This window comes from Scomber japonicus, chromosome 22 (assembly GCF_027409825.1).
Source record: "Scomber japonicus isolate fScoJap1 chromosome 22, fScoJap1.pri, whole genome shotgun sequence".
Lineage (NCBI taxonomy): Eukaryota > Metazoa > Chordata > Actinopteri > Scombriformes > Scombridae > Scomber > Scomber japonicus.
In genome coordinates this window covers 9,706,688-9,731,777 of record NC_070599.1, presented here as the reverse complement: position 1 = coordinate 9,731,777, position 25,090 = coordinate 9,706,688, and the positions used below count along the sequence as shown (strand labels likewise).

Genomic DNA, 25,090 nt, shown 5'->3' with positions numbered 1-25,090 from the left:
AGTGACAGGCTAACAGGTTAGCTTGTCACTTCAGTGAGGTAGCAGATACGCCATGCACCCGCTGAACAATATCAGCTGTATGTTGATTTCAATTTAACCATCTAATAATTGTTGTTATTTTGTGTCATCACTATCAGGTGTAGCATTGTGTGAATGTAGTTTTAATTCTTTTAAAGTGTGGAGTATTGCATTGTGTGCTTGTTAGAAGAAAGTAGCGTGCATACCATGAAAGCTACTTTTTCATTTCATTGTGGAATATTTGAGGGTACTACATAGTGAAGTTTTTTTACACACACAGCATTCAGACATGAAATGGGGGACGTAAATGTAGTGCACTATATAGTTAATAGGGAGTGATTTCGGACACAGCCTTTGTCTTATTTCCTTTCCCTGGGCTATTTCCTTCTTTTGCCCTCCACTCTGCCTGGTCCATGCTGTTTAATGGTTTTCCTTTTACTCTGTGCATTAGCAAAAGTGCATCATCCTTGTAACCATCAACCAATGTTACATTAGCTTGTTTGGGGAAATAAGTGATGCAGCGAGCTAATGCACAACCAGAAGAGGAAGCTGAGCTCTACTTTTACAACCCTGTTTTCACTCATTTAGATATGAATCAGCTTGACCACAGACCAGATACAGATAATGGACCTCTGTGCTCTGTAATGGTAGGAATCTTTATGAAAGCTTCTAACAATTAGTTTGTCTTATTCCAGTAAGATCATGCTAATGGAGACATATGTTGAAGCAGGTAATTATAAATGAAAATTATTTACATACAGTCAAACATCTAGTATTGACAAGTTGATGTCGCTTTTTAAGACCTCCTCTGGGCCTATCCACTGCATGTATATCATATATATAACTTTAACTTTTCATCTAAATGATGACAGTTTCATGATAGCATAAAATGTAATTTTCCTCTCCAGTGAGCTCAGTGACACTTTAATAAAGTGGACACATAACAGGTCTGATCTCTCATTGAAGAATAATTCCAGTTTACAACAACTTGGATTTTTATTTTTCATTGGTTTGACCTTTTATTCTGTTGCTTATGACAGAGATCTGGGAACATGATGATGTTATTAAAAGTTTGCCAGCGAAGTCATGAAGTGATCCAAAGATGAATGAAATGGCAAAGGGTGAAATTACTCACATAAACGTGTGTTGTAATGTGACTATGATCTATTGTACTTGCCATAGTTGTGTACATACAGTTTTCTTGTCTGGACTATTATTGACATTACATGAGTACTTGCTGGTGTTACTCCTGAATAATTGCTTAAAATCTGACTGAACCCTTGGTTTGTCTTGGAATCGTGTCAGATCATCTTAACAGTGTTTCTTACCAAGTTAAACTTTAATGAAGCAACATCGCTGTATTCCCATACCTCAGCAATAAACGTGTTTTTTTTTTTTTATCATAACCAAACCATGATTATATTAATAATTAAACACAATTATTTATTACATCTGGGTTGAACACAGACTGCATGTTGGGTGCCCAAAAACAACATATAGTTATGTTTGTGAGACAGATGCCACCTAGTGGCCACTGTATTCATAACCCAGAGCACTGGTGCAGTTTGACTGACGTATATACTGCATATCAGATTTTCTCAGTCAGAAGACTATGGTGGATGGATATTATAACCCAACAATGGATTTTGCCACAGGAGCCTGTAACTATGATTGTGCCCTAACCTTAATCATTTGGGTATTATTGTAGCCATGACGATAAATGCAGCCTAACTTTAAGGAAATAGTAACTTAGTAGTAACTAATTTATTAGCATGGACAGACCCCAGATTAGAGACTCGCTGGTATAATGAAAGTTTATATAACACTTGCCTTACTTTTGATTAAAGTTAAGCACTATCCTATTAGAAAACTGTGTCAGTTCAGCTGGTATCTCTACTTGTGTAACACAAATAAAAATATCCCTATTTGGCACCAATGTGTCAATTTAACATTAAGGGTGAAGCAATACTGTGATACCAACTTAATGCATCTCCATGACAAACATAAAGTGTATCTAAATATGAATGAAGTGCTGACGAATGTCTGTCTGCGGAATTTCCCGCTGAAATCCATATCTAACATACAAAGTGACACTGACAACACACACTCTGTCCTTGTCTGTCAGCGTGTCTGCGTTAGCATTAATGATGAATAGCTCATTGATGTAGTTGGAGACTGTGACAAATACGACATTGATCATTTAGCCTGAGACACACCAGGGGCTGTGTGACCTAATTGCCTTGCAGTCACTTCTGTTAATGCCATGCGGTCATGGAGACAATTAAAGCAGACGGACACTTGAGAAGGACATGAGGACGGGGGGCACCAGTGGTCATCTTAAAGGAGGAGAAAAAAGGAAGAGAAAAAGAAAGATGGGGGGACATCATTTTATGATTAGGTTTGTTACCACACATTGTGGTGCTAATATGACACTAAACTAATATCAAATCATATAAACCTGGGGATGTTGGAGAGGAAGAACTGCTATTTGCTTTTTTGTTGTTCAAATAAATCATGTTACAGTGAGCATGACCAACAGGCAAGCAGAAGTAAAGTGATGGCAAGAGATCAACTGCCTGGTTTCAAGTAGAATGTGAAAAGAGGAGAGGGTTAGATAGAAGAGAAGGACCTAGAGGTTCAGAGAGCGTGGCATCTGGACAACTTCTTTGAAGCACTTGAAGAAGACAAGAGGATGCAGGATGAGAAGAGCTCTTCAGTCGGCATTCGTAGATTACACAGGGTTACGCAGAAGGACAGGAATCCAGCAAAGATAAAGCAAACAACTTGTCTTTTTCTGTTTGTTTCTTTGGGATTCTGACCAGGATCCCTTTTATGGACTTAGGCAATTACAACTCCAAAAATCCATTTGCCAGAAAGGCCGCCTCAATATCACAGTGACTCCCACAGACAGACTTCTCAGTCTCCAGTGTCATGCAGTGTCCTCAAACCAAAATGTTTGCTTGTGAATTCAAGCACAAGAAGACAGGAAGGAAAGATGAGAAAGGGACGGTGATATGTAGCAGAGCAGACGATTGCACATAACAAACCTCTCAAAAGAGGAAGAGAAGAATGACCTTGTTTCCTTTAAGATGAAAGAGAGACACACAGTCTATCTGTGTGTGCAGACATACAGATAAGGAAGACAGGAGGAGAGACGGGCACTGAGATAAGTAATTTTTCCCTTTTACATATGGCTGCTTTAGAAAAGGAGTGAAAATAGAAGAGAGGAAATGAGGTGAAACAGTGTAGGAAGAAGTTTGTGAAGAACGAAAGGGTAAGAAGAGAAAATGTGCCATTACAGAAGAAATGAGAGGAAACCAGTGATTGAGAGAGTGATATTTGGAAGCAATTATCTGATGTTTTATAGATACCAAACTGAAGAGTGCAAACTCATTTTTTCATTCTCTGTTAAGACATAATCTAACCCGCGGCAAATGTAACAGGGACCAGAAATTGAGAGGATGGATTTAATTGCTGTTTTGTGATAATAAGACAATCGTACCAGGTTGACCTTTTGACACTATAAGGACAACATTTGTTATGTCCTAATATATTTGGGTTGAAGAGTTGGAGTGTGGCACTGTGTTAAGTGATATGTAGTTGAATATTTTGATGCTAATATGGGGAAATTCTTTATGTTTTCATCCTTGACAGGGTGATCAGAAATCAGGTCAGCTACAAAACAGAAGCAATGAGGCCTGTCAGGACGGTCTTGCTGGTGGTTCAAAGTCAGGATGCTAAAATGGGTTTTGAGTTCTCTGTTTGATGCTTGATTGCTTTTTTAGGAGATTGATTAGTCGACCACATAAAAACCAGATTAAACAAGTAATTTGAAGACACCATGGCCTTTGTTTGTTATTTAACCTTTTTTTTTAAACATACAGAATGATTTTCCACCAAATGTATCTAGTGGTACACTCTTCAAACTCCAATTTTTTGGTGATAAAGACAGGGGAGGGATATGATTGAAGGAGTAGGATGGTGGCAGACAGCAGGGAGGTCGGCGGCGAATGGAGTATAACAGCACTCTCTGGGTGTTTAATAGCTGTGAAGCAGTTTTCTTCTACTCTCTCTGTTCATCTTCTTGCTTTTTAATCAACCCCTTATTTGGTCAGTACATGTTATGGAGACAAAAAAACTAAATCAGAAAAGAAAAAAGGGTGAGAGGGAGGGATAATTGAAACCTGTCTTGCCTGACTTGACCTTATGACATCAAAATATCAACTAAATCTGCTCTTTCTGAAATCTCAGCCAATCTATCTGGACTTCATGAATATATTTCAGATAGATTGGCTGAGATGTCAGGTGGGTTTAGATTTTTAAAAAGTGTGTGTCCATGATGTGAAGCGACAGGCCATCTCTCAGTGTGGGACTAATAGGTTCCATATCCTGGTGTGAAGAGTGATGCCGGTATCCATCTGTACAGCCACCTGCTGCTCTGCTAACGTCACACAGAGGTGTGAACAGCCTGACCTTGGCACAGTGTGTGTGTGTGTGTGTGTGTGTGTGTGTGTGTGTGTGTGTGTGTGTGTGTGTGTGTGTGTGTGTGTGTGTGTGTGTGTGTGCGTGTGTGTGTGTGCGTGTGTGTGCGTGTGTGTGCGTGTGGCGGGAAAAACATGCACTCCTCATTTTCATGCATCAGATAAGTCTTTATGGTCAATTTTATCTGAGCTTGTACAATGTACTTCAAGTCTGTGTGTACGTTGTGTGGTAGCTTTGGTTGGATGAGCGTGAGTCTGTCAGCAGATCTGGGTGGAGTTTCTTCCTGAGCACCTACGTATGTGCACTTTTACACTAAGCTGAACTAGCTGACTGTGACGGAAAGTTCTTTGAATGACAGAAACAAAGAGAAAAAGAGGGAAAGAGCCTGAGAGGGAGAGAGCAACATCGGGTTGAATCACAGCAGGTGTGTGGTTGTAATACTAGATGAGGAGGAAAAGTCTGGTGGAAAGTTGTTTTTACACAAAACCAAGCCCACAAAAATGTAGGAATGGTGTTTATTAACATCCTACAGGAGTTGAGTCTACACTGGAGGTAGAAGCACAAAAAATATCCCTCTACTTACTCCCAGGGAGTTCAACATGGTGAAATCACAGATGTATCAAAATTTTGATTTACTGTAAGGGAGGTAGTGAAAAACTACAGGGAGAATGTCGTCCATGCAGACACTACATTAAAAAACAAAAACATTAAAGACTCCACAAATAAAAAGCTAGGCGTAGTCAGTAGTTAAAACAGATAAATCGACTTTGCTTTCTGCCCACATTAAAAGTGACAGAAAGGAAGCTTCTCTCGCTGCTTTAACACACATGATCATCAAGAAGGCTGAATGATATGTATGGGTGACACAATGCATCCATGTCTTTGTGTGACTTTATGGATAGGTGGTACCTCTCTAGCTAAACTGAACTGCTAAATAAAATGCAAAAGTTATTCCCCTTCTGCTCTAGGACTGCTGCTGAGTAGGTTTGAAGTTCCCGTTGAGAGGAGGGCAAGTGAGTCGACAAGTTGCCTCTGGGGATCAATGACGTTTCACATTATTATTGTAATGTAATACAAGAAGTATGTCTCATTGTAAGTCCTCAGGATGAAGGCTTGGCTTACCCTCTTATAATTCTTGGCTGTGGGCCAGTGGATTATAATCCTCTGCTCAAGGGACATAAATGTTCGGAGTCATTATTCTTGCGACTCAAAATGGATTTGTGGGATGTCTGCTGATCCAAGTGCAACTGTGTGGGGTGTGCAAATGGCTTAAGTGTTCCGGAGGAGGCAAATAAGGAGAAGGAAAACACTTCTAAACAAAAAGAGCATTACTTATTCAAGGTGGCAGTCACAAGGATGAAATGGCATACAGTACACACTGCAGGCAGTGTAACAGTTAATATGATTACACAATAAAGAACACCCACACGCTTGGCTACATATATATATATTCAACTATGAATGGATGTAGAGCATAAAGACTAAAAGTGACATTGTTTTAGGTTGCTAGACAACTTAATTTCATATGTTAAGTGAAAGATGTTTCAAATATTTTGGACAGCCTCTCTTTCCCATTTGCAGATTTTTATTAAGTGTCACTTTATTGAACAAAGCTTAGTTTTAATCTAAGCAGACCCACTTCGAGAAAAATCACAAGTGGTTTAGGCAGACAAGTACAATAAATCTAGGTTAATACATTATGAATCTATGGTAATACAAGAGAGATAAAGCAGGAACAAGATAAAAGAAGAGAGGAAATGGGATAGTTCACAGAAAGTCTGATAAGTCAGAGGGAGGAGAGAAAAGTGGGAGACAAAAACTTAGCAGATCATTTCTCGTTCTCCTCCTCCCAGTGAGAGACATATAGGAAGACAGGAATGAGAAGGAGGTGGAGAAAGAAATTAATTAGCCGGAGAGAGAAGAAAGGGAAAGAGGAAAAAGTTCTCTCATCTCGCTGTTACATTTTGATGGAGCAAGGCAGATCCTGTGAAGCAGAGTATGATTAAAAGAAAAGTTTCAATTATATGGTAAAATTACTTCTGTAGGGACCACACACACACACACACACACACACACACACACACACACACACACACACACACACACAGGCTTCATTGCTTTATTACAAGCATCATTACATTGACGACTTTACATGGACTTAAATACATTTGCTGGAGACTTATCCTAACTTTAACCATAACCATCACACGCCTAACTTTTATCCTAACCTTCATGTAACCTTAAACTAGCCTTTATATAACCCTAAACTTACCTTAACTTTATACCAAGTTTTTACCCCCACCAAAGTTAATGATTTACATTAAGGGGACTTGGTTTTTTGTCCTCATAAGGGAGGCAAGTCCCCACAACATGAGGAATACCTGGTACACACACACACACACACACACACACACACACACACACACACACATACATACACACACACGCACGCTATTCTCTATTCGTTCAGACTTAACTACAACAACTGTCATCTGTCCCTTTTAAAAGCTACTTATCTCTCGTACAAACTGGACAGACAGGCAGACAAGAGAAGAAAAGAACAATCCGGAGGGGAAAACACTGAGCTTGCAATATGGACAGTTTGAGAAGAGAGTCGAAAGAAAAGAAGGGAGAGCAAGAGAGATAGAGGAGAGAGAGAGAGGGGGAGAGAGAGAGAGAGAGAGAGAGAGAGAGAGAGAGAGAGAGAGAGAGAGAGAGAGAGAGAGAGAGAGGATTAGGGGAGATATAATGGGCCATAATCCTTTTCTATTGAAAGAAGGATCCAGAAATTGCTGATGGAGTGTCAGTTTGTATGAGCTATTTGTCCGATATATGAATCTGTTTTTAGACTGCTTCTACCTTCAGCTCAAAAGGTCTTGGATAAAAAGAGTACAGAAATAGTACGTGCAGTAAGATTAGCCCGTTCTACCAGCTGTCTGGTTTTATGAGCTAATTTTTTAATCTTAGTAATGATGTTTCATTACCAATTAAACACAGTAATTCTTACTTTATCTAACTGTCGCTATTGAATACAGAATTCATTTTTGTGTTACTGTGACATCCCCTCATTTGTTTTCCCTGTTATCAGCTATCATCCCACACTTCCCACACAGACAACATGTAAAATGAGTGTAAAACCAGCAGCAGTATTAAGTCTTGAGATGATTCCCACTACTAGGATTTTGTAAAATTGTGAGACGATGTAGTGCTGCATTGTAGTACTTCTACTATGTAATGCTGCATTGCCATAACATTGTAGTCTTTATTCATCAGCATGATTCAAGTAAATGCTGCTGCAATACAGGACTGAACTTTTTTTATTATTATAGAAAAGTAAAGAGGAATCGTTTCTTCAATTATTGTTCCAAGGACAGTGCAGGAGAAATGTGCTAGTTCTGCTTTTGAGATGAAATTACAATAGCAACCGTCTATGCTAATGTTATGGCCACACTACTACTACTATTACTTTTGAACTTTAAAGTATGAACCTAAAGGACAGGTTCCTACAATGAAAGTCAGATGCCCAGATGAATGTATTGATAGTTCGATGCTGTAATGATTCCTAATGTTCTTATTGCTTATCCCATCCAAATGGCTTTCCAATGTAACAGATGTGAGGATCCACAATACTTGATCTGTGCAAAAATACATTGCAAAGTCTAAAGCTAAAATCCAGCTTCAGCAGTCTGAGGTAGATAGATAAAGTGGGTGCCTTCCAAAGTGCCTTTTTTTTAGTACTAAATCCCCTTTTTGTGTTATTGCTCAGCACAGAAAGAGAGTCATTTTTGTACTAAAAAGGTTGTAACTGTGAATGATACCCACTTGATTTGACTAACTAAGAATCCTGACACTTCATATTAGCTTCAAATAAACTATGAAATATACTTCTGCACAGAATGAGAGCTGAGGATGTTGTCCCTCACCTCTTATATTGGTGGTGTGTAAGAAAGAGATTGGGAGGAGCAAGTGAATACCATGTCAATGTAAAAATGAAAAATGTGAACCTGAATAATGTTTTCGGAAGTAAAGTATAAGCAAATGTGAGCCTGTTACAGTTACACAGAGGTCAGGAAGCACACAGCCCAAATAATAATAGTTGGATGCCAGCGTAAAAGTTGCATCAGGCTCTTTTCAAAATATAACTGTGCCTGTGCTGAATTTAACTACCACTTTTTCTCTCAATTAGATCAGATTATTAGATCAGGATGACACTTTGGAAGGAATGCTTCTTAGTGTTGTTGTAGTCTGCAGATAGTAAAAGAAACAGTATATCACCCTCTTCAGCTCATTTATCACCAAAAACTGTAACTGTCCTTTAGAGCTTTCTTACAATGAATGGTCTATGGAATGAATGGTTTGTGTTAAAGATACACAATCATCTTTGGTGGGGATGTAGCTCAGTGGTAGAGCGCTTGCTTCGCATGTATGAGGTCCTGGGATCAATCCCCAGCATCTCCAACTCTATTATCTCATGCTTCTCTCCTTATCATAGTTTATGTTAAAGATACACCTTACATTAGAGGGATGGAGTTAGAGTTGCGGCATGTATTATTTCCTTCATTCAAAACGAGGGTAAACAAGTTTGTGTTGGTATAATTGTGTGTATGTGTGTGTGTGTGAGAGAGTGGAATAATGTTTACCTCAGAGCTAAACTAGAAAAAGCAATAAAGGAAGTTATTGATGTGAGGTAAGAGGATGATTGGAGGATAGATCAATGACTGGGTAATAACAGCCTCCACTGGCAATCACAAAATGGTTTTGTGGATGGTATTTGAACAGGATAAAGACTGTCACTCAAAACCTGGATTCCAGACTTAATATATATATATGGATGGAACCACTATGTTGACAACTGGAGAAGCTTTTTGCAAACCACATACAGTATTTGAATGAAATAAATGCCTGTTTGAATTAATATATGTCAAAATATGATGAGGAAACAGATTCTGGGAGCCATTTGAGGGGGATTTACAACAGGGAGATTTGAGAAGTATGCATCACATGGATTTTCATTATACTGAGCCTTATTATTAGGACAATTCTGACAGAGAGGAAAGAGTTAAGAACACACAAAGACACTCATTTGCATAGATTTAAATAATATGTAGCAAACCAATTAAAAATAACAAATACTCACAGTGGCAAACAAAAAGCATCAACTGTCACATACACTGAACAAATACACATTACTCCAGTTGTTTTTGTAGGGTTTGTGGAAAAGGTGAAAACATTGGTCAGATGATGCATCATCCACCACAATGATGACAATGTTAAGCTGCAGATACTTAAGAGTACCGGTAATTCTTTTCAACATCTACCTGCTAATGTTCTCAGGGTTAAGGGATGAAGTGCCACTCGCTCAGTTATTGGATTTAGGATGAATTATTAAAGGTGTTGGAAAAAATGTTGCTCTAATGTTGTTGTAGTACAGTAGAGGTAAATGCTAAAGGTGTTGGGGTGCAGAAGAAATTTAGGTTGGCTGATAAATGAAAGAGAAAAAAAAGTAAATAATACATGCAAATTGTAGCTGCAAAACATGCTCTGTGTTGTCAGATGATTAGTTCTACTTGTGTTTCTCATGGTATTTTCAGAAGAGGCACTCACTGTGAACTTGTAAATGTACCCTAAATGAATGCAAAATTAATCAAGTGTGTATTCAACCCACTGACACGGAGAGTTTCAGTCTCTCCAGAAATGTAAATTCAACGTCAACTGCTCGAAAACATATTTGGGATTTTGTACCAATACATGTGGGATGCTGTATACAAATACTTGAATTTCAGTGTACTAACATTTGAGACATGTTAATATTTGGGGCACGGTCTCCTCTAGCTTGGACGCTCCTCTCAGCTCATTTAAATATTTATGTATTTAAAGGGTTCAAGAGGATGAGATGAGAGGGTCATTTTATCAATTTGAAGTAAATGATTCAGTTGCTTTCAAATAAGCTGGTGTGAGGCGGGGTGAGGGTGATGTCGAGGGTGTCATGTACCTGTAACACATTTAATGAGAATAAGGGGGGATGTAGCTCAGTGGTAGAGCGTATGCTTCGCATGTATAAGGTCCTGGGTTCAATCCCCAGCATCTCCAACTGCACTTATTGTTAGCTGAAAACATACAGTGGTTTAAGGATGTAGTGTATTTGAACTGAACTTGGAGCAAATTTCATCACTGCAGGGAAACATGAAAATAGCAGCCATGCACGGACTAATTGCATTTCAAACTAACTCCTTATCTACTTCAGAATCAGCAAACATATGTTCAGAAGATTAAGCCTAGCAGAGCACATGTTTTCTCCACTCAGTTATGTGTTGATGCAATTTTAATTTAGCCTTCAACAGAAACTTCTTATCAAGCTTTTAAAGTTCATTTACAGAATCTGCTGAGAAAACATTGAGGAACAGGAGTTTAACATCAGCAAAAGATACACTTTTTGAATTATTTCCTGAGACAGTTACCACTATCATTAATAAAATACCACATTAAGACATTTTTGTGGAGTAATGGTGTCACATTCTTTTAAAGCTGTTCAAAAGTGGTTTGTCAAGCCCGCGGCGGCCCAACATCACATAAAGACACATCAAATATCAAAAAAAAGTGCTAGCCAACTAAACTAGATAGTAGAAATGTCTCTGACTGGAACAACTTCCTAGTGTAGTGAAATAATTCATATGCAAACTCCCACAGTGATTCACTGACATTAACACCATTTATACTCAGATATCTGCTTTGCTTTCATTCAGTGTTGGCTTAGAGTTATCATGTGTCTCATTACAAACCTACAGAACATAACAGACCCATTAGACTATTACAGTTTGTCAAATCAAACTATCAGCAAAGAGCAACAACACAAAAAGTTGAGAGAAACAGTGATGTGTCCTCTCTTCTTACACTGAAGCTTATCTTAAATGGATTCATAATCTCTTGATAGTGGAAATGAGGATTTCTGGAAGAGGGATAACATCCAGTCAGTAAGTCAAAATGATAAGGAGTTCAGAGTTTTCAGAGAGAATACATAAGCTTCGAGCCTCTGCAAAACAATAAATCTAAAATAAACTCCCCTTCTAACATCTGTTTCAAATAAGACTCCTTCTCTCTCCCTTTACAATTGTTGTAATAACTATTACTGACCTTTATACTTCATTTTGACAGTGGCTATAGTCCATGTCTCTCCCTGTATTTAACCCTTGTGAGGAAGAGGTTTATAAAGGAGTGTAGGCTGTTGCATGTTGACTTATCAGATAGACTGCTGAAACAGGTTTGGCTGAATCACTGTGTCTGTCCCAGTATCTCCACTTCTTGTAATCCATCTTGTTTAAAGCATCATCAATAAACCCCTGTGCCCTAATGAGCACAAGGGCTTTTGACCAGCTGTGAGCCAATCTGAAGAGAAGACAGCATTTGAGGATGGGGTCTTGTCCTTTGAACAGACATGTCTGCAAGCTTCTAATGCGAGTATCACTGAATTTGTCGAAATCTATCAAATTGTCAGAGGATACAGAAAGCAGACAGAGAGTGAGAGACATTAAGGTGTTTATGGGAGACAGGCAGATGGTTGTTATCTATCACTGTTGCTGCTCCAGATGTTGTGTCTGTGTACGTGTTACTGTGGGTGACCTCTATTGCTGACTATGACTGTGCAAAAATAAAATGTCTCAGAGCCAACACAGGCTATGAATCAATCTGGAGAGTAAATACACACACTATTTGTTTGAATGTGTGCTTGGATATGTGTTTTAATGAACATGTGTAGCCTACATATTGTAAAAATGTGATTCTGTCATATACACACCAAATAACAGGTGGAAAGTTTATATTTCTCTAGTCTGGAGGGATGATGGTGGATCCAATTCTTTCCGAGTAGGTGATAACTTTCTAGCTGCAGGAAGGCCGTCTCTCTTGGAGCTGAAGTCACAGTGCAGGTGGGGACAATATTTCACTGACTGGTAGGAGAGGGAGGCACATGCTCACACACAAAATGCTACTTGTATTAGTGCCAGAAAACCTCTCAGCCTTGGGATGTCACCCCATGTCCTTGGCTTCAGTGATGAGGAGCCAGAGGGTAACTGGCTACCTACTGACACTGCCATCAACACACTGTCTGTCACTGTTGCTATCTGATCCACCTCTTTCTAGTTTTAATTGTCCTTTTAACAAACTTTTCAATGTATTTCTCTCTCCTGCTGCTCTTTGTGAGAAGTGCTACCTGTTTTCCTTTACCTCTTCTTACTTTCTCTCTAGTCATCGAGGTGTGAACGTTTCTGAAAATGACACACTGGCAACTACGACGTGACTGAATTTACTCAGAACACGACTGATATCAACAGAAATTAAATTCAGCATGTCTACCCCGTGTTAAAATCTGTACACACCCCTGGGACAACCAGTAGCAGCCATGTTTTGAGCATCCCCCCTTTTTGGCTCGCTAACGTGTTTAACTGCATCGTTTCATCCACTTTCGTCAAACTCTTGACTCCAATTTCATCATGAGGAAAAACACAAAAAAAGTCTCTTCTGCCTTCTCTAGTAGTGCGGAGGAGTCACATCCCTCTTGCCCAATAATAAAAAACACACTTATGTTTCGTGATACGCTATGTGGGAAAGAACAGATACTACTTTTGAGAAATAGCAATAGATCATATTTGAAAATATACTGCAATACCTTTTCATTATTTTGTGGATATTTAATATGATGATTAAGAGTAAGGATTATTATATCATTGATGCTTGAGCTTAATTTATAAAGCAGAGTGATGCACTTTACAGTTTTTGTCCCTGACTGTTCAGAAGAACTTGTTGACTGTTTGAATCAACAACTTGATTGTTTGACTGTGAGGAGGGAAACCAAAACCACTGGTGCCATAATAATCCCCTTTCCTGTCTCACCCTGCTCCTTCTCTCTCTCTCTCTGCCTCTCTCTCTCTCCCTCTCTGCCTCTGTTCCTCTGCTCTTGCTCCCTGACCCATTTCTCTATCTTCTCCCCGGTGCTCAAATGTACAATTACAAAATAGGCCCGGGACTCAGGGATGGTTGCACTTCTACAAAAACAGGATACTTAGCAAGGCGTTGTCCCTCAAACACTTACATGCTTGTTTGAACTTTTATGCTTTTGAGATTTCTCATTGTAACGCGGCACTTCCTAGACCGCAACCTGAACGCTCACAACCACCTTTCTTACGTCAACCTAAACCGGATTCTAACCTTAACCCTAAAACAAAGTCTTGGAGTCTAATGGAGACAAACTGACAAAATGTCCTGACTTTCAACTAATGCCCTCGATCAATGTTTGAACACTTTTGGAAAATGAGACATTTGTGTAACAGCTGCTTAATGGATGCTTTCTAGGAATCAGCTGTACTGTACTGTACACACTACCCCTTCTATGCTCTAGACAACCATTGTGACCTCTTTTTCAACTGTGAGAGATGCAAAAATGATGAGGCAGAAAGAGAAAGAGACAGAGAGAGAGAGAGAGACAGAGAGAGAGAGGGAGAGAGAGAGAGACAGAGAGAGACAGAGAGAGAGAGAGCGAGAGAGAGAGAGAGAGAGAGAGAGAGAGAGAGAGAGAGAGAGAGAGAGAGAGAGAGAGAGAGAGAGAGAGAGAGAGAACGTATTTTTCTTTCTTTCTCGTTTCACTTTGGCACACAACAAAAAAATGGATACTCCACCCACTTCCTATATTCCTAATATATTGCACTCTTAGGACGGACTGACAGACACACACACACACAGTTAAAATAAATAGTGTGGGTAAGGGAAATGTATTTGCTACAATCTCTCCCTCTAACAGTCCATTCCCACCCAGCATCTTTACACACACACGGACACGATTAAGATTCCACAGCACACCCAGATTCCAGAGAATTCCCAGAATCAAGAGTCTGCTTTCGACATTTTACTTTATTATGATTAGTCTATTAGTTACACAAACTGTCAACCCATGCTGTATAATTTAATAGGAACCTATTTTAAATTATTTATTTGCAGATCTATTACATTTTGATCTACAGTATCTAATGAAGGATTAAATTATTCACTTCTGTCATCTTTTCTTAATCTTGTTTTTACGGTCCACTTACACATCATTAATGAGCTGCTTTAAAAGGATTTGCAGCACCCCTTGAGTTTCTTCACACTATACCTTTTCTTTACATAGCTACTATCTCTGAATAAAAATCCTCCTTGTGAGTGAGTGCCTTAACTTCTATCACACACTATTTCAGGACTTTTATGAACATCCATTAATGCTGAGAAGAATTCATAGTGGCAGAACAGATAAACTTCTTATCTTTGATTTAAGCCCGCTTCACTTTTCTTCCAGACGACCTCAGAGGTCACATAACCCATTCCCTTTTCTGTGTTGCCCAATTTTTTTTTTTACAAGTACTTCATCCAAAATGGTTGCGGTTTTACTGTGAGGAATGTGACAAATGTGAAATATCGTACAGAGTGTGTTTAGACATTTGTTTTTCATAATGCAAGTGTAAAAAGATCATGATGAAGCAAAATAATAATAAATACAAGCAGCTGAGATGGCACAGCCGGTGGTGAACCAGAATAAAATGAATACCAAACCAAATAAAGATCTCTAAATCTTCAAGCATATCACAGCAAACCTTACAACTAAAAATGAATCCTCTCCTGCATAATGCTGTTATGCTATTTGTCATGTTACCAAGTCTCTGTGTTAAAACCTTTTGGATTTATAAGAGAACTGGAAGAGACAGACAAAACAAACAGATGCATATTCAAACTGACAGCGTTGTTACACAGTAGATATAAAAATATACACAATTTCTCTGAAACCAGAGCTACCTAAATGCTGGTAGACTCAATAAAAACAGTGTTCAGTAGCAATAATCATGTTTTCTTCACCGTGGAAACAAGGATCAGAAAAAACAACTTTATGTGGGTAGTAGCACCACCAGTGTTGACATTGGAGGGTGTAGGCCTTAGCATCAAAGAGCTCAAGTGACTCTTGTGTTTCGAGCACTCAGCGTGATAAACACTTCTGAGAAAACAATGCTGCAGAGGAAAGCAGTGATTTAGTCCCACTGGCATGGCAGCAACTGAAAGGGTGTAGACCTCACCACCATCCAACTGTGGTTACTACTAAACTATGTCTCCAAGGCTCCATTCCAAATATTTCTTTGTTGCATGGCATCGCTTTTTTATTAGACACTGGAGAGAGACTTGAACGAGCATCACACGCATTGCTCGATGAGTATGATAAATGCAGAAGAATTTGTACTGGTAATGCTGCTACAGAAAGGCTCCAGTCGCTCGTGAAAAATTTCTTCCAGATATTTTTTTTTACAGTCAGAACAACAACAGAGGTTCACAGAGACTCCAACAGAGAGGAATTGCAAGACATAAGATGGAAGGCATACTAATGCTGCATACTATTTTTCCTGTTTTGCTTATCATAATTCATAACTTTATTCAAGTGATTGAATTTAAGCCTCCAACTTTCTCTTCAAATGAATATTTTTCACAGTGGCACTTCACATCAAAGACTACCAATAACACGGTGTCAACACCTTTAGACAGTGATTCCCAACCTTTTTGGACTGTGACACTTTAAAATGAAGCAAAGTCTACTGGAGGCATTGCCACAGGTTATAGCCTACTGTGCAAAGAATTTGTAGGCAGTTAAACCAAACTTTTATGGTTGTTTAAATTGAAGGTTTTTTAGAGGCCTGATAAGGTGAAAGTATCCAATATTACACAAGAACTGCCCCCCCCCCCCCCCCCCCCAGAAAAAACAGAGTTTAACATGCATTTTGGTTTTCTTTCTCTTTTAACCCTTGACTCATTTGGCAACCCCTTCAGTTTCCTGATGCACTGGATTAAGAGAAAGGACACTACAAGACAGCATTCAACATTAAACTGGATTATATCTGCTTTAAACAATAACATCTCTGTGGTCATTCATTATCTATGATCTCTACTTTCATATTATTAAGTTAGTTTAAAATATAAAGAAAGATTGACATCTCAGCTTGAGTCACTGTCCATGACCTTTGTCCCTATTAGCTCCGATGTCAGTTTCTACTCATGTGAAATTCATAAGTAGCATCCTAATCTATAGCATATTTATTCTACCACAACTCATTAGCTGTTTTTGGGGAGACTGACTCCAAAGGGAACATGGGCAAAGTTTGATGAGGAGAACTAGGACAAATTGTTGACAATTCACTTTAAATATGATGTAAAAATAACGGAAAGGGGATGGTGACAACAAATGAGGCTGCAGGAGGGATTATATAACTGACATGATTGTGTCAGGTGAGTTAAAACTCACAACATCATTTGCGTCATGTTTCCAAAGTCTCAAGCACTCCGTTCAGTCTTTTCCAGTCAGATTCTGGTAAATATTTATCACCATGGAATAAATATTTCACACGCTGCATAAATATTTTTGGAGGATTTTTACAAGACTCTCCACACCCTTCTCTCTCAATCTTGCTCTCATTTCTTTTCTCCTCCCTGTGTGTTTTTCACTCACTTTCTATTTCACTCAGTGTCTTCTTTCCTCATTGCACTCTCTTGTTAGTCAGCACTACATAACTCCAAACACTGAAGATCATTAAGGAAGCCCAGGCTAAAAGTATGTGTCAAAGTGAAGAGGAGTAAAGTTTGTTCAAGAAATAGATAGCAGACATGTCTATCCCAGAACAACATGAGTGTGTGTGTAAGTCTGATCTTTGAGTGTGTGTGTGTGTGTCTTCTACCTTCAGTGTGTGCAGCTTCAGGTGAAGGAGCGTCTTGGCTACAGTCTGCTACACTATGGATCTGCACCACCAAGAGCCGCTTCAGTGACACCAGGTCAACATCTTTGAGTCCTACTTCCATCTGGCGCACAATGCCCCGCCCTGGCTGGCTGGTCACCACGGTAACCTGGGAATATAGCAAAAGGAAATGGAAAAACAAGTTCCTCTGCAAAAATGGGGCAAAAAATGTCCCAAAAGAAATCAACCTAAATTAGAACCATGTTACTGTATCAAACCAATATTTAATTAATTCATATAGTTTGAAGAGTGCAGGATAAGATGCGAATAGCTAAAACAAAGTAAAGGAAAGACACAAAAACAAAAAAACTAGAGCTCCCACGAGGATTTGAAATATCGCTGTCTGATTACTGTGGCTACAGGAAACATCCCAAACATTCCCACCCTTTGAGCAGATGAAATTGGGTTATTAAAGCAATGTAACATTTCTTGCAGTTAGCTGGAAAATGACTGGAGGCCTGACACTCAGGTCGCAGTGAATAAGTCATCCTCTGTGGAGCACAAACATGCACAGTACATTTCATCACCCATTAGGTTTTGAATTTAAGATGACTTTATATTTAAGTAGTCTTGGTGAAAGGGACATTTTGACCTCACTGTGGCGCTAAACAAAAGGCAACAGAATTACTAAGAAACATCCTCTGAAAGTCACATTTCATTTCAAGCTGGACAGACTGATATATTATATTTTTTTTTATTGATGGGTACAATCAATACAAGGCCAAAACAGCATCCTTTATAACACAGCTTAGTGTTTCATGAATCAGTCCACCACACTAGCTGACATGTTTCCCATCCTAAAAGTCTTCTGTTGAATTCAATCAACATTGCTGTTTATCCTCCACCACACTGACAGCCTTGATCAGTTTTAATTTAATGTTATTAAGCCACAGATTTATTCCTCCCCATAACTTATTCCCAAAAGCTCACTGTTGAATCGCTCCAGCTGGAGTTTTGAAAGATAAGGTTTTTGTTTTAAGTTGTCACATCTTCAGAAAAAAAAACAGGTCACACAAACACAAGAACAACAATGCATTCTTTGGGCCTTACTCTCATGTTTATCTTCTACTTTAGGGACATGACATGCGGTAAATTACAGTTACTAAATTAAATGGATGATGTCAGATTGTCCTAGTTCCAGTAAAGCAAACAACCACCCTGAGAGCAAAATGTCATAGCATATGTTATACTCACAAAACTCTACTGTGAAATTGTGATTTGATGGGAAAACCACAACTTTAGGAGACCGTGTGCTATATAATCTGTATTTTAATGTTTTCTGTAACTCATAAAGCTTTTTATTATCTCATGTCATGATTTCAGGATCAGGAATAGACACAACTGCTGGTAATGTGCTGCAAAATGTTTTTTTCTAATCCATTAAATTTATGATAATGAAAATGTGTGCAGTTGTGTGCTGCAAAAGACAACAACTTAACAAAATAGTGCTTCTGATAATGGAAAGAAGCAAAATTAGTTTTCTGTGGCATTTACATGCATACTGTGACGAAAACAGATAAAGTAATGTTAGGCTGATGTTGAGCACTCTACTGAATGATATTAACAGGAGCAGTAAATGATGATTATGATGGGATTATCAGTGCTCTCTGTTTCCTGCTATTGGACTATAAGTAGAATCTGCTGCTGAATCATGGCACACACACACACACACACACACACACACACACACATGAATGTTTGCGGCATACATGGGATGAAAATGTGAAGCTACACACACACACACACACACACACACACACACACACACACACGCGCACACACACACACATTACAAGGGTCATGTCTCTGCTTAGTGTCTCTCTGTCTTCTAATAGTGCTATTCATATCTGCTGCTGTCGGAAACAGTGGGTCTTAGTGTAATCATCTGTCCAGAGCTTCCTAATAAAGCAGGCTGGATTTGAGAAATCTACATCAACAACCCACAGCCTTGTATCCAGAGGACATGTTGTTCAAATTTAACAAGAAGGACAGTGACTGGCTCACTTCTCAGTTGGCTCCCCATCTGTCAAACGTTTAAATGTAACAAATGACATGCTTAATATACCCATTCCCCTGCCATTCCAACTGCCATTTGCTGACATCTAAAATACAGTGTCACAAACAGAATATTAGCCTAAAGCTGGCTTTAAATTACATTACATAAGTAGGAATTAATCATTTGATTAAATATGCTGCAACTGAGTGATAGCTATGATCTTTTATTGATGTCAACAATTCCACCCACTACTGTGTGACCATAATGTGGTAAGGCACATAAGCGAGCAGAAACAAATTACACCACGATTTTCCTGGAAACTATTAAAAAAAGAGAAAGCGGTTTAAATATTTTGTACACTCTGTGACTTACAAATGATAGCTGATTAGATATTCTAGCAGGAAGGCCCTGAAACCTACTACAGCTCTGATGTTCAGCAGCAGATGAATAAAGCCCATTTCCTGCATTTAAAATGTACGTGAGCTGGTTCGAAGTGAACTGTCTGATATAAGATGTGAAGAGTTCTCAGCCACTAAAGTGGACTGAGATTTTTTAAGCTTTTAAAAATGCAAATCAGATTCCTAATTCAATATGTTTTTGCCACTGCTTAATACAGCGAATTGGACCTGAAGAGAGCTTATTAACAGGTATAAGTGGAGGCTCTTCCCTACATTAGCATGAAGTACAAAGCTTGAATATCAAAGGGAGTCTATTCAGTCTGAGCTACACTGCAGCTGGAGAGATGCTCCTCCATAATGGATGTGAAGAGAACAGCCAAATATTTGGTGGAAAATTCAATTAAGATATGTTAAACTAACAAAATGCTTCAGCTTAACTTAATTAAAAATTTAGGCAGACTGTTTTTTTAAATTGTGATATGTCTCTGTAATTAAACCTTGAAAGCAGGGGATGTAGCTCAGTGGTAGAGTGCATGCTTCGCATGTATGAGGTCCTGGGTTCAATCCCCAGCATCTCCACTTCTTGGTTTCAATGTTGATTACTGTGAAAATGCTATTACATACACTGCCTTTTATATTACTTTCCATTTTGGCCCTTTCACACCTTAAAATTGAAGTTTCTACAACATATCAATTGAAAATGCTTTCAGGGAGCTGATGTAACTTAGTGGTAGAGCGCTGCTTCACAAGTATGAGGTCCAGGTTTCAATCCCCAGCACCTGCCACCTGCACCCCCTGTGGCACAAGGCAATGAACATGTTTGTCCACTGTGAATGATCCTCCAATAACTGGAGTCTACAGGCTCTCTAGACGGGTGGTAAGTTTCTCCATTTTGGATCTCTGTGCTCACTCTAAGTTGCTGGTATTTATATCTGGATATTGAATGCTGGCTTTTTTAGTGAGGACAAAGAAAAGAATAAGATATGATGTAGGCCAGTTAAGACATGGTGATGAAGTGTGTTAGTAAAGTGTATAAGCATCAGCTTTCTGCTGCCTCTAACCTTCTCTGTGTGACCTGAACAGATGGTTTGTTACACAGATCCATCTGAGAGGTCATCCATTAAGACTGTATGGATAAACGTAGGCACTTTCAAATATGCTTGGTGGGTGATTAGATTGGATCCATCACCATCAATCACTGTCTTATCTTGTGAGGCAGCTGGATTTGTGACACTGATTGGTCCACACCACTAGTGGTTAGGAGCACATAACTTGAAGCCTGACAACATGTATTATAGCATGATCCAGCTGCCTCACAAGGTAATTCTCTGTAAGCACTCATACAGAACATTAAATTTAAAAAAATAAATAAATACATGTAAGTTTTCACCAACAGACACTCAGCAGAATAAGTACCTGTCTCATTTTACCAGATGTTGCCTGTGATGTGCAGTTTTGTTGTTTGCTCACCATAATTGAACGAAGAAGAAGTGATTTGGCCATTTCCTGTTGCGTAGTCATTTCAGGTGTGTACAGAAATCATTATAAAATTAACATGAAATAATATGCACAATGAAAATGTAGCTGTAGCATCAGCTTTGCTCCAAGAAAATTTGTCATTGCAGGTAACTGAAAGTAAGAGGGGATGTAGCTCAGTGGTAGAGCGCATGCTTTGCATGTATGAGGTCCTGGGTTCAATCCCCAGCATCTCCACATTTTCAACTCCCACTTCAAAATAGACTGATAATGCCACAGTACTTCACATATAAAGATGAAGCTTTGTGACATTAAAATCAACAGGTCTTGTGTTGAGTGAGCTATCCAACATTTGCTCTTATAATGTTTTCAAAAGCAGTTCAATGGCTTTCAAAAATATACCAATAATTACCACGTACATTGCTAATTACTGAATTAACACATCTCTATATATTCAGTATGTCTTTCTGTTATTGTGTGCGTACACTTCTGCTGCAAGCTGTTGCATGAATGGTGCTACTTCTGAAAGCAATGGCAAAATTGGACAGTAAAATTCAGTCTAACTAGAAACTTCTGGTGCCACAAATGCCTTTATTTTGATAGTAGCTGGCAGAGATGCTGACAGGAAACAGGGAGAGAGAGAGAGGGAAATGAGCATAGGTTCCTGGCTGGATTTGACCAGGGACACTGCGATTATGTTGCATGCGCTCTAACCACTCAACCACTCAACCACCAGGGTGCTCCTGCAAATGTCCTTTGACTGTGAAAACAAGTTGTGTTTTTGCTCAGCTGGTTGTGCTTAAACCAGGCCTGTGTATGCTCACCTCCACAGATGTGTTGCTGTTGGCCTGGTTACCAGTGCTGGTATGTCTGATGTACTGTTTAAACTGCTGCAGACTGTCCAGCACTGCCTGTCGCAGCAACTCGCCTCCCCTGGCTGCTCCCCTGATACATCCTTCACCTGGAATAGATCTCAGCTCCTCCACACAGGAACGCAGCCTGGCCAGGTTACCACGGACCTGCTAAAAATAGAGAGGGGGAAAGAAGAAAAACAGGATAAAAGTGAGAGAAGATGGACTTTATATCTACTCATTGTATTTGTGATTTGTGCCTTATGTATGTGTTTTTCATTGCTTTTAGAAAGACTAACCGTAACCCATCTTAATCTATCTTACCACAAATGGCAGAAGACATTCCTGCTGCCTGCTGATGGCGTACAAGCTGAGCAGTGGTATTCTACAGGGTCCATCCAGACTACAGGCCAGGGACAGGAAGTTATCCAGGGCCTCACAGAGCATTGTACAGGTGTCGGACCACCAGGGTGGCAGCGCCTCCACAATCAGGACCCTGGCTGTTTGCCGCGGGAAAGGAGAGGACCAGTAAACCAAGCTCCCAGAGCTGGAGGAACCTGTTGACTTCTTCTTGTTGTCCATGGAAATCTGAGAACAAGGAACACAGAAGTGGGTACAAAGAAAACATAAACGCCAAGATTTCCCCCCAAAGATGCCATGCAAGATGTATTCATGGATATATCTTCCAGATGTTTTGTGCTGAAATTGCATATACCCCAAAAACCTTGCACAAATATTTCAAACCTAAGCAAGCAAGCAAAACTTGTTTACAATACATCTAACAAATATAAAAGGCCATGAATTGGGGAAGCTTTAATTACAAAGACCACAAAAAAGAATCCCACAATAATCCATTGTTCTGTGATGATAATTAGCCTTTACAGTCAACATTTGTCGCAAAGTACACTCACTGTAGTCGTAATTATCAGCAGTAAGCACTACTGTAAATAGAACATGAATAAATCAGCTGTGATGAACACAGAAAATTACGTAAGTCACAACAGAATCTAGGTTATAAATAGTTTCACGTAACTCCATGCCTGACTGCTGAAGAGGATTGCTACCAAGTTAACACTAAAGTAGGTTTTGTGCAATGATGACTCAAAGGAAGTAAAAAATTTTGAAACTAAAAAAATTGCATCTGGTATCTGCAAAGAGGACAACATATTTAGTCATCCTAGAGTGTAAATCCTCCCTCAAGTGGCCTTTAAGAGTTATGAGAGTCATTTGTGGTGAACTAATTAAGATGTTTAATTTGTTCTTCATGATTTACAGCAGTCCGACCTACGAGGATGCAACGCAAGCTTTAGACTGACAGAAAAGTTAATGAACCCTGTGGGCAAATGGATGATTGCAGCAACCTAATCAAAATGGATAAAATACAGAGCACTGGAGTTAATGATAGTATGGTATCAATTATGGTGGCAACTAGTCATTATTTTAATTGTCAATTAATGTGTCAATTATGTTTTTGAATAACTGATTCATAGTTTAGTTAGTTTAAAATAGCAAATATTTGGTATTTCTGCTTTAAACAAACACTCAAACATTAAAATAATTGCTTTTGATTTGTTTTCTGCTGACCAGCTTATCAGAGAATGAGTATAATGTAAGATCAGTCTAAATTTAGTCCATGGTCACACGTTACAAAAGGAAAGAAAATATGGACTGCAAAGCTTTTAATAGAAAATACATGTCTTTGAGTTTTTATCTAATCCATGTGTACAAGGAGAAAAACATATCTTTTTTGTTTTTTTACTGTCTCCACAGATGGAAAAAAGCCTCAGCTGTGTGTCAAAAGGCAACAGTCAGTCATGCAACACAGAGGATGTGGCCAGAGGGACTCCCCCCTCACCCTCACCCCCTTAAAACCTTCCCCACGCTTCACAGAGTCAATTGCACCATCTGAAACCCTATCATTATGGAATGTGTATCTGTGTGAACCAGCCTTTTATGTCTGGTCACTAGCATCATCATTACTGAAGGGAAACCCCTGATTTAGCAACATCAGTGACCCCATATTTTGACATACATCAGTACAATTAGGCATTTCATTTCCACACCTCGCTGGGCAAGAACAGGGACTACCACAGAGAGGGAGAAAACCGTTAAAACAGGAACAGATTACTCTACAGTTTCCACAGAAAAATGACACATGATGGGGGTTTTTCGGAGTATATTATCAAAACATTATACTAATATTCAGACAATAGACTCTGAGTCAATGAATCACTTGATAGAAATGATGGTGGGAAATCAAATGTCCAGTTTTCTAAGTAAAAACGCAAAACATTCACAGATCATTGCTTCTTGATTGTGAAGATTTGCTGTTTTTTTCATATCATTATAAATTGAATATGGATTTTGGGCAGTTGGTTGGATAAAACACAGATTGGGCCCTTTTTAGACTAAAATGAAAAATGACTTACAGATCATTCACCTTTCATCACTTGCAGCCCTAAATCTGACTTAACTATCTCTTATGATGATACTGCCTGATTTTTCACTTTATTCATCTCTGGCTTAACTATTAAAGAACAGGGAAGCTTCTTCACTACTGTCTCTGTAAAAACACACACACGGTACACATCGGTACAGCTTGCAGCAAAACACTTCAATCAGCCCGTGCCCCAGGTTGAGGTACTACATTTTTAGGCACTTACAGACGAAACTTCTGTTTACAAATTCCCTTTTGGGGTTTAAGTGATGAATTAATTTAAAGGCGGATGGAATATTTCAGCTTTATGTCATCATGTTGCTATAAATCTGCCACTGGGCCTGCCTCACTTCATTTGTCTGCAGAAACACAGAGTCATACCGGGTTGCTGATGCCCACATGAACACAAGGACCAGCTCACCAGCAGCTCCGTAACAGCTTTGAACTCAAAATAGAGGTAGAAATAACAACATGGCATACAGAAAGCACCTGAAGGCCTGGACTGCTGTTATCAGAGTAGAAACCATTGACAGAACTAATCCCTTCGGATCGAAAGCTGAGCCCTGAGCACTCTTTATCACCCAGGCTCTTAAATCCACTGTCCTGAAACCCTGTTCTGTTTTGATCTTCACAGGAAAGGG

The 25,090-nt window shown here is 39.1% G+C and overlaps 1 protein-coding gene and 4 non-coding genes across 5 annotated transcripts in view; 4 read left to right on the top strand and 1 right to left on the bottom strand.

Moving 5' to 3' along the window:
* Positions 1 to 25,090, bottom strand: part of m1ap (meiosis 1 associated protein) — a 33,626-nt gene that overhangs the window by 8,409 nt on the left and 127 nt on the right. The window contains exons 2-6 of the mRNA XM_053343073.1: positions 24,939 to 25,075; positions 24,076 to 24,096; positions 22,337 to 22,600; positions 21,986 to 22,183; positions 17,235 to 17,400 (exon numbers count right to left, since the gene is read on the bottom strand). Coding sequence (XP_053199048.1) covers positions 17,235 to 17,400; positions 21,986 to 22,183; positions 22,337 to 22,600; positions 24,076 to 24,096; positions 24,939 to 25,075 — 786 coding nt within the window. The remainder of the gene's footprint in view (positions 1 to 17,234; positions 17,401 to 21,985; positions 22,184 to 22,336; positions 22,601 to 24,075; positions 24,097 to 24,938; positions 25,076 to 25,090) is intronic.
* Positions 8,887 to 8,958, top strand: trnaa-cgc (transfer RNA alanine (anticodon CGC)). The gene has a single exon. It is a non-coding gene; the product is annotated as a tRNA-Ala (tRNA).
* On the top strand, positions 10,519 to 10,590 carry trnaa-cgc (transfer RNA alanine (anticodon CGC)). The gene has a single exon. It is a non-coding gene; the product is annotated as a tRNA-Ala (tRNA).
* On the top strand, positions 20,193 to 20,264 carry trnaa-cgc (transfer RNA alanine (anticodon CGC)). Its single transcript has one exon. It is a non-coding gene; the product is annotated as a tRNA-Ala (tRNA).
* trnaa-ugc (transfer RNA alanine (anticodon UGC)) lies at positions 21,327 to 21,398 on the top strand. The gene has a single exon. It is a non-coding gene; the product is annotated as a tRNA-Ala (tRNA).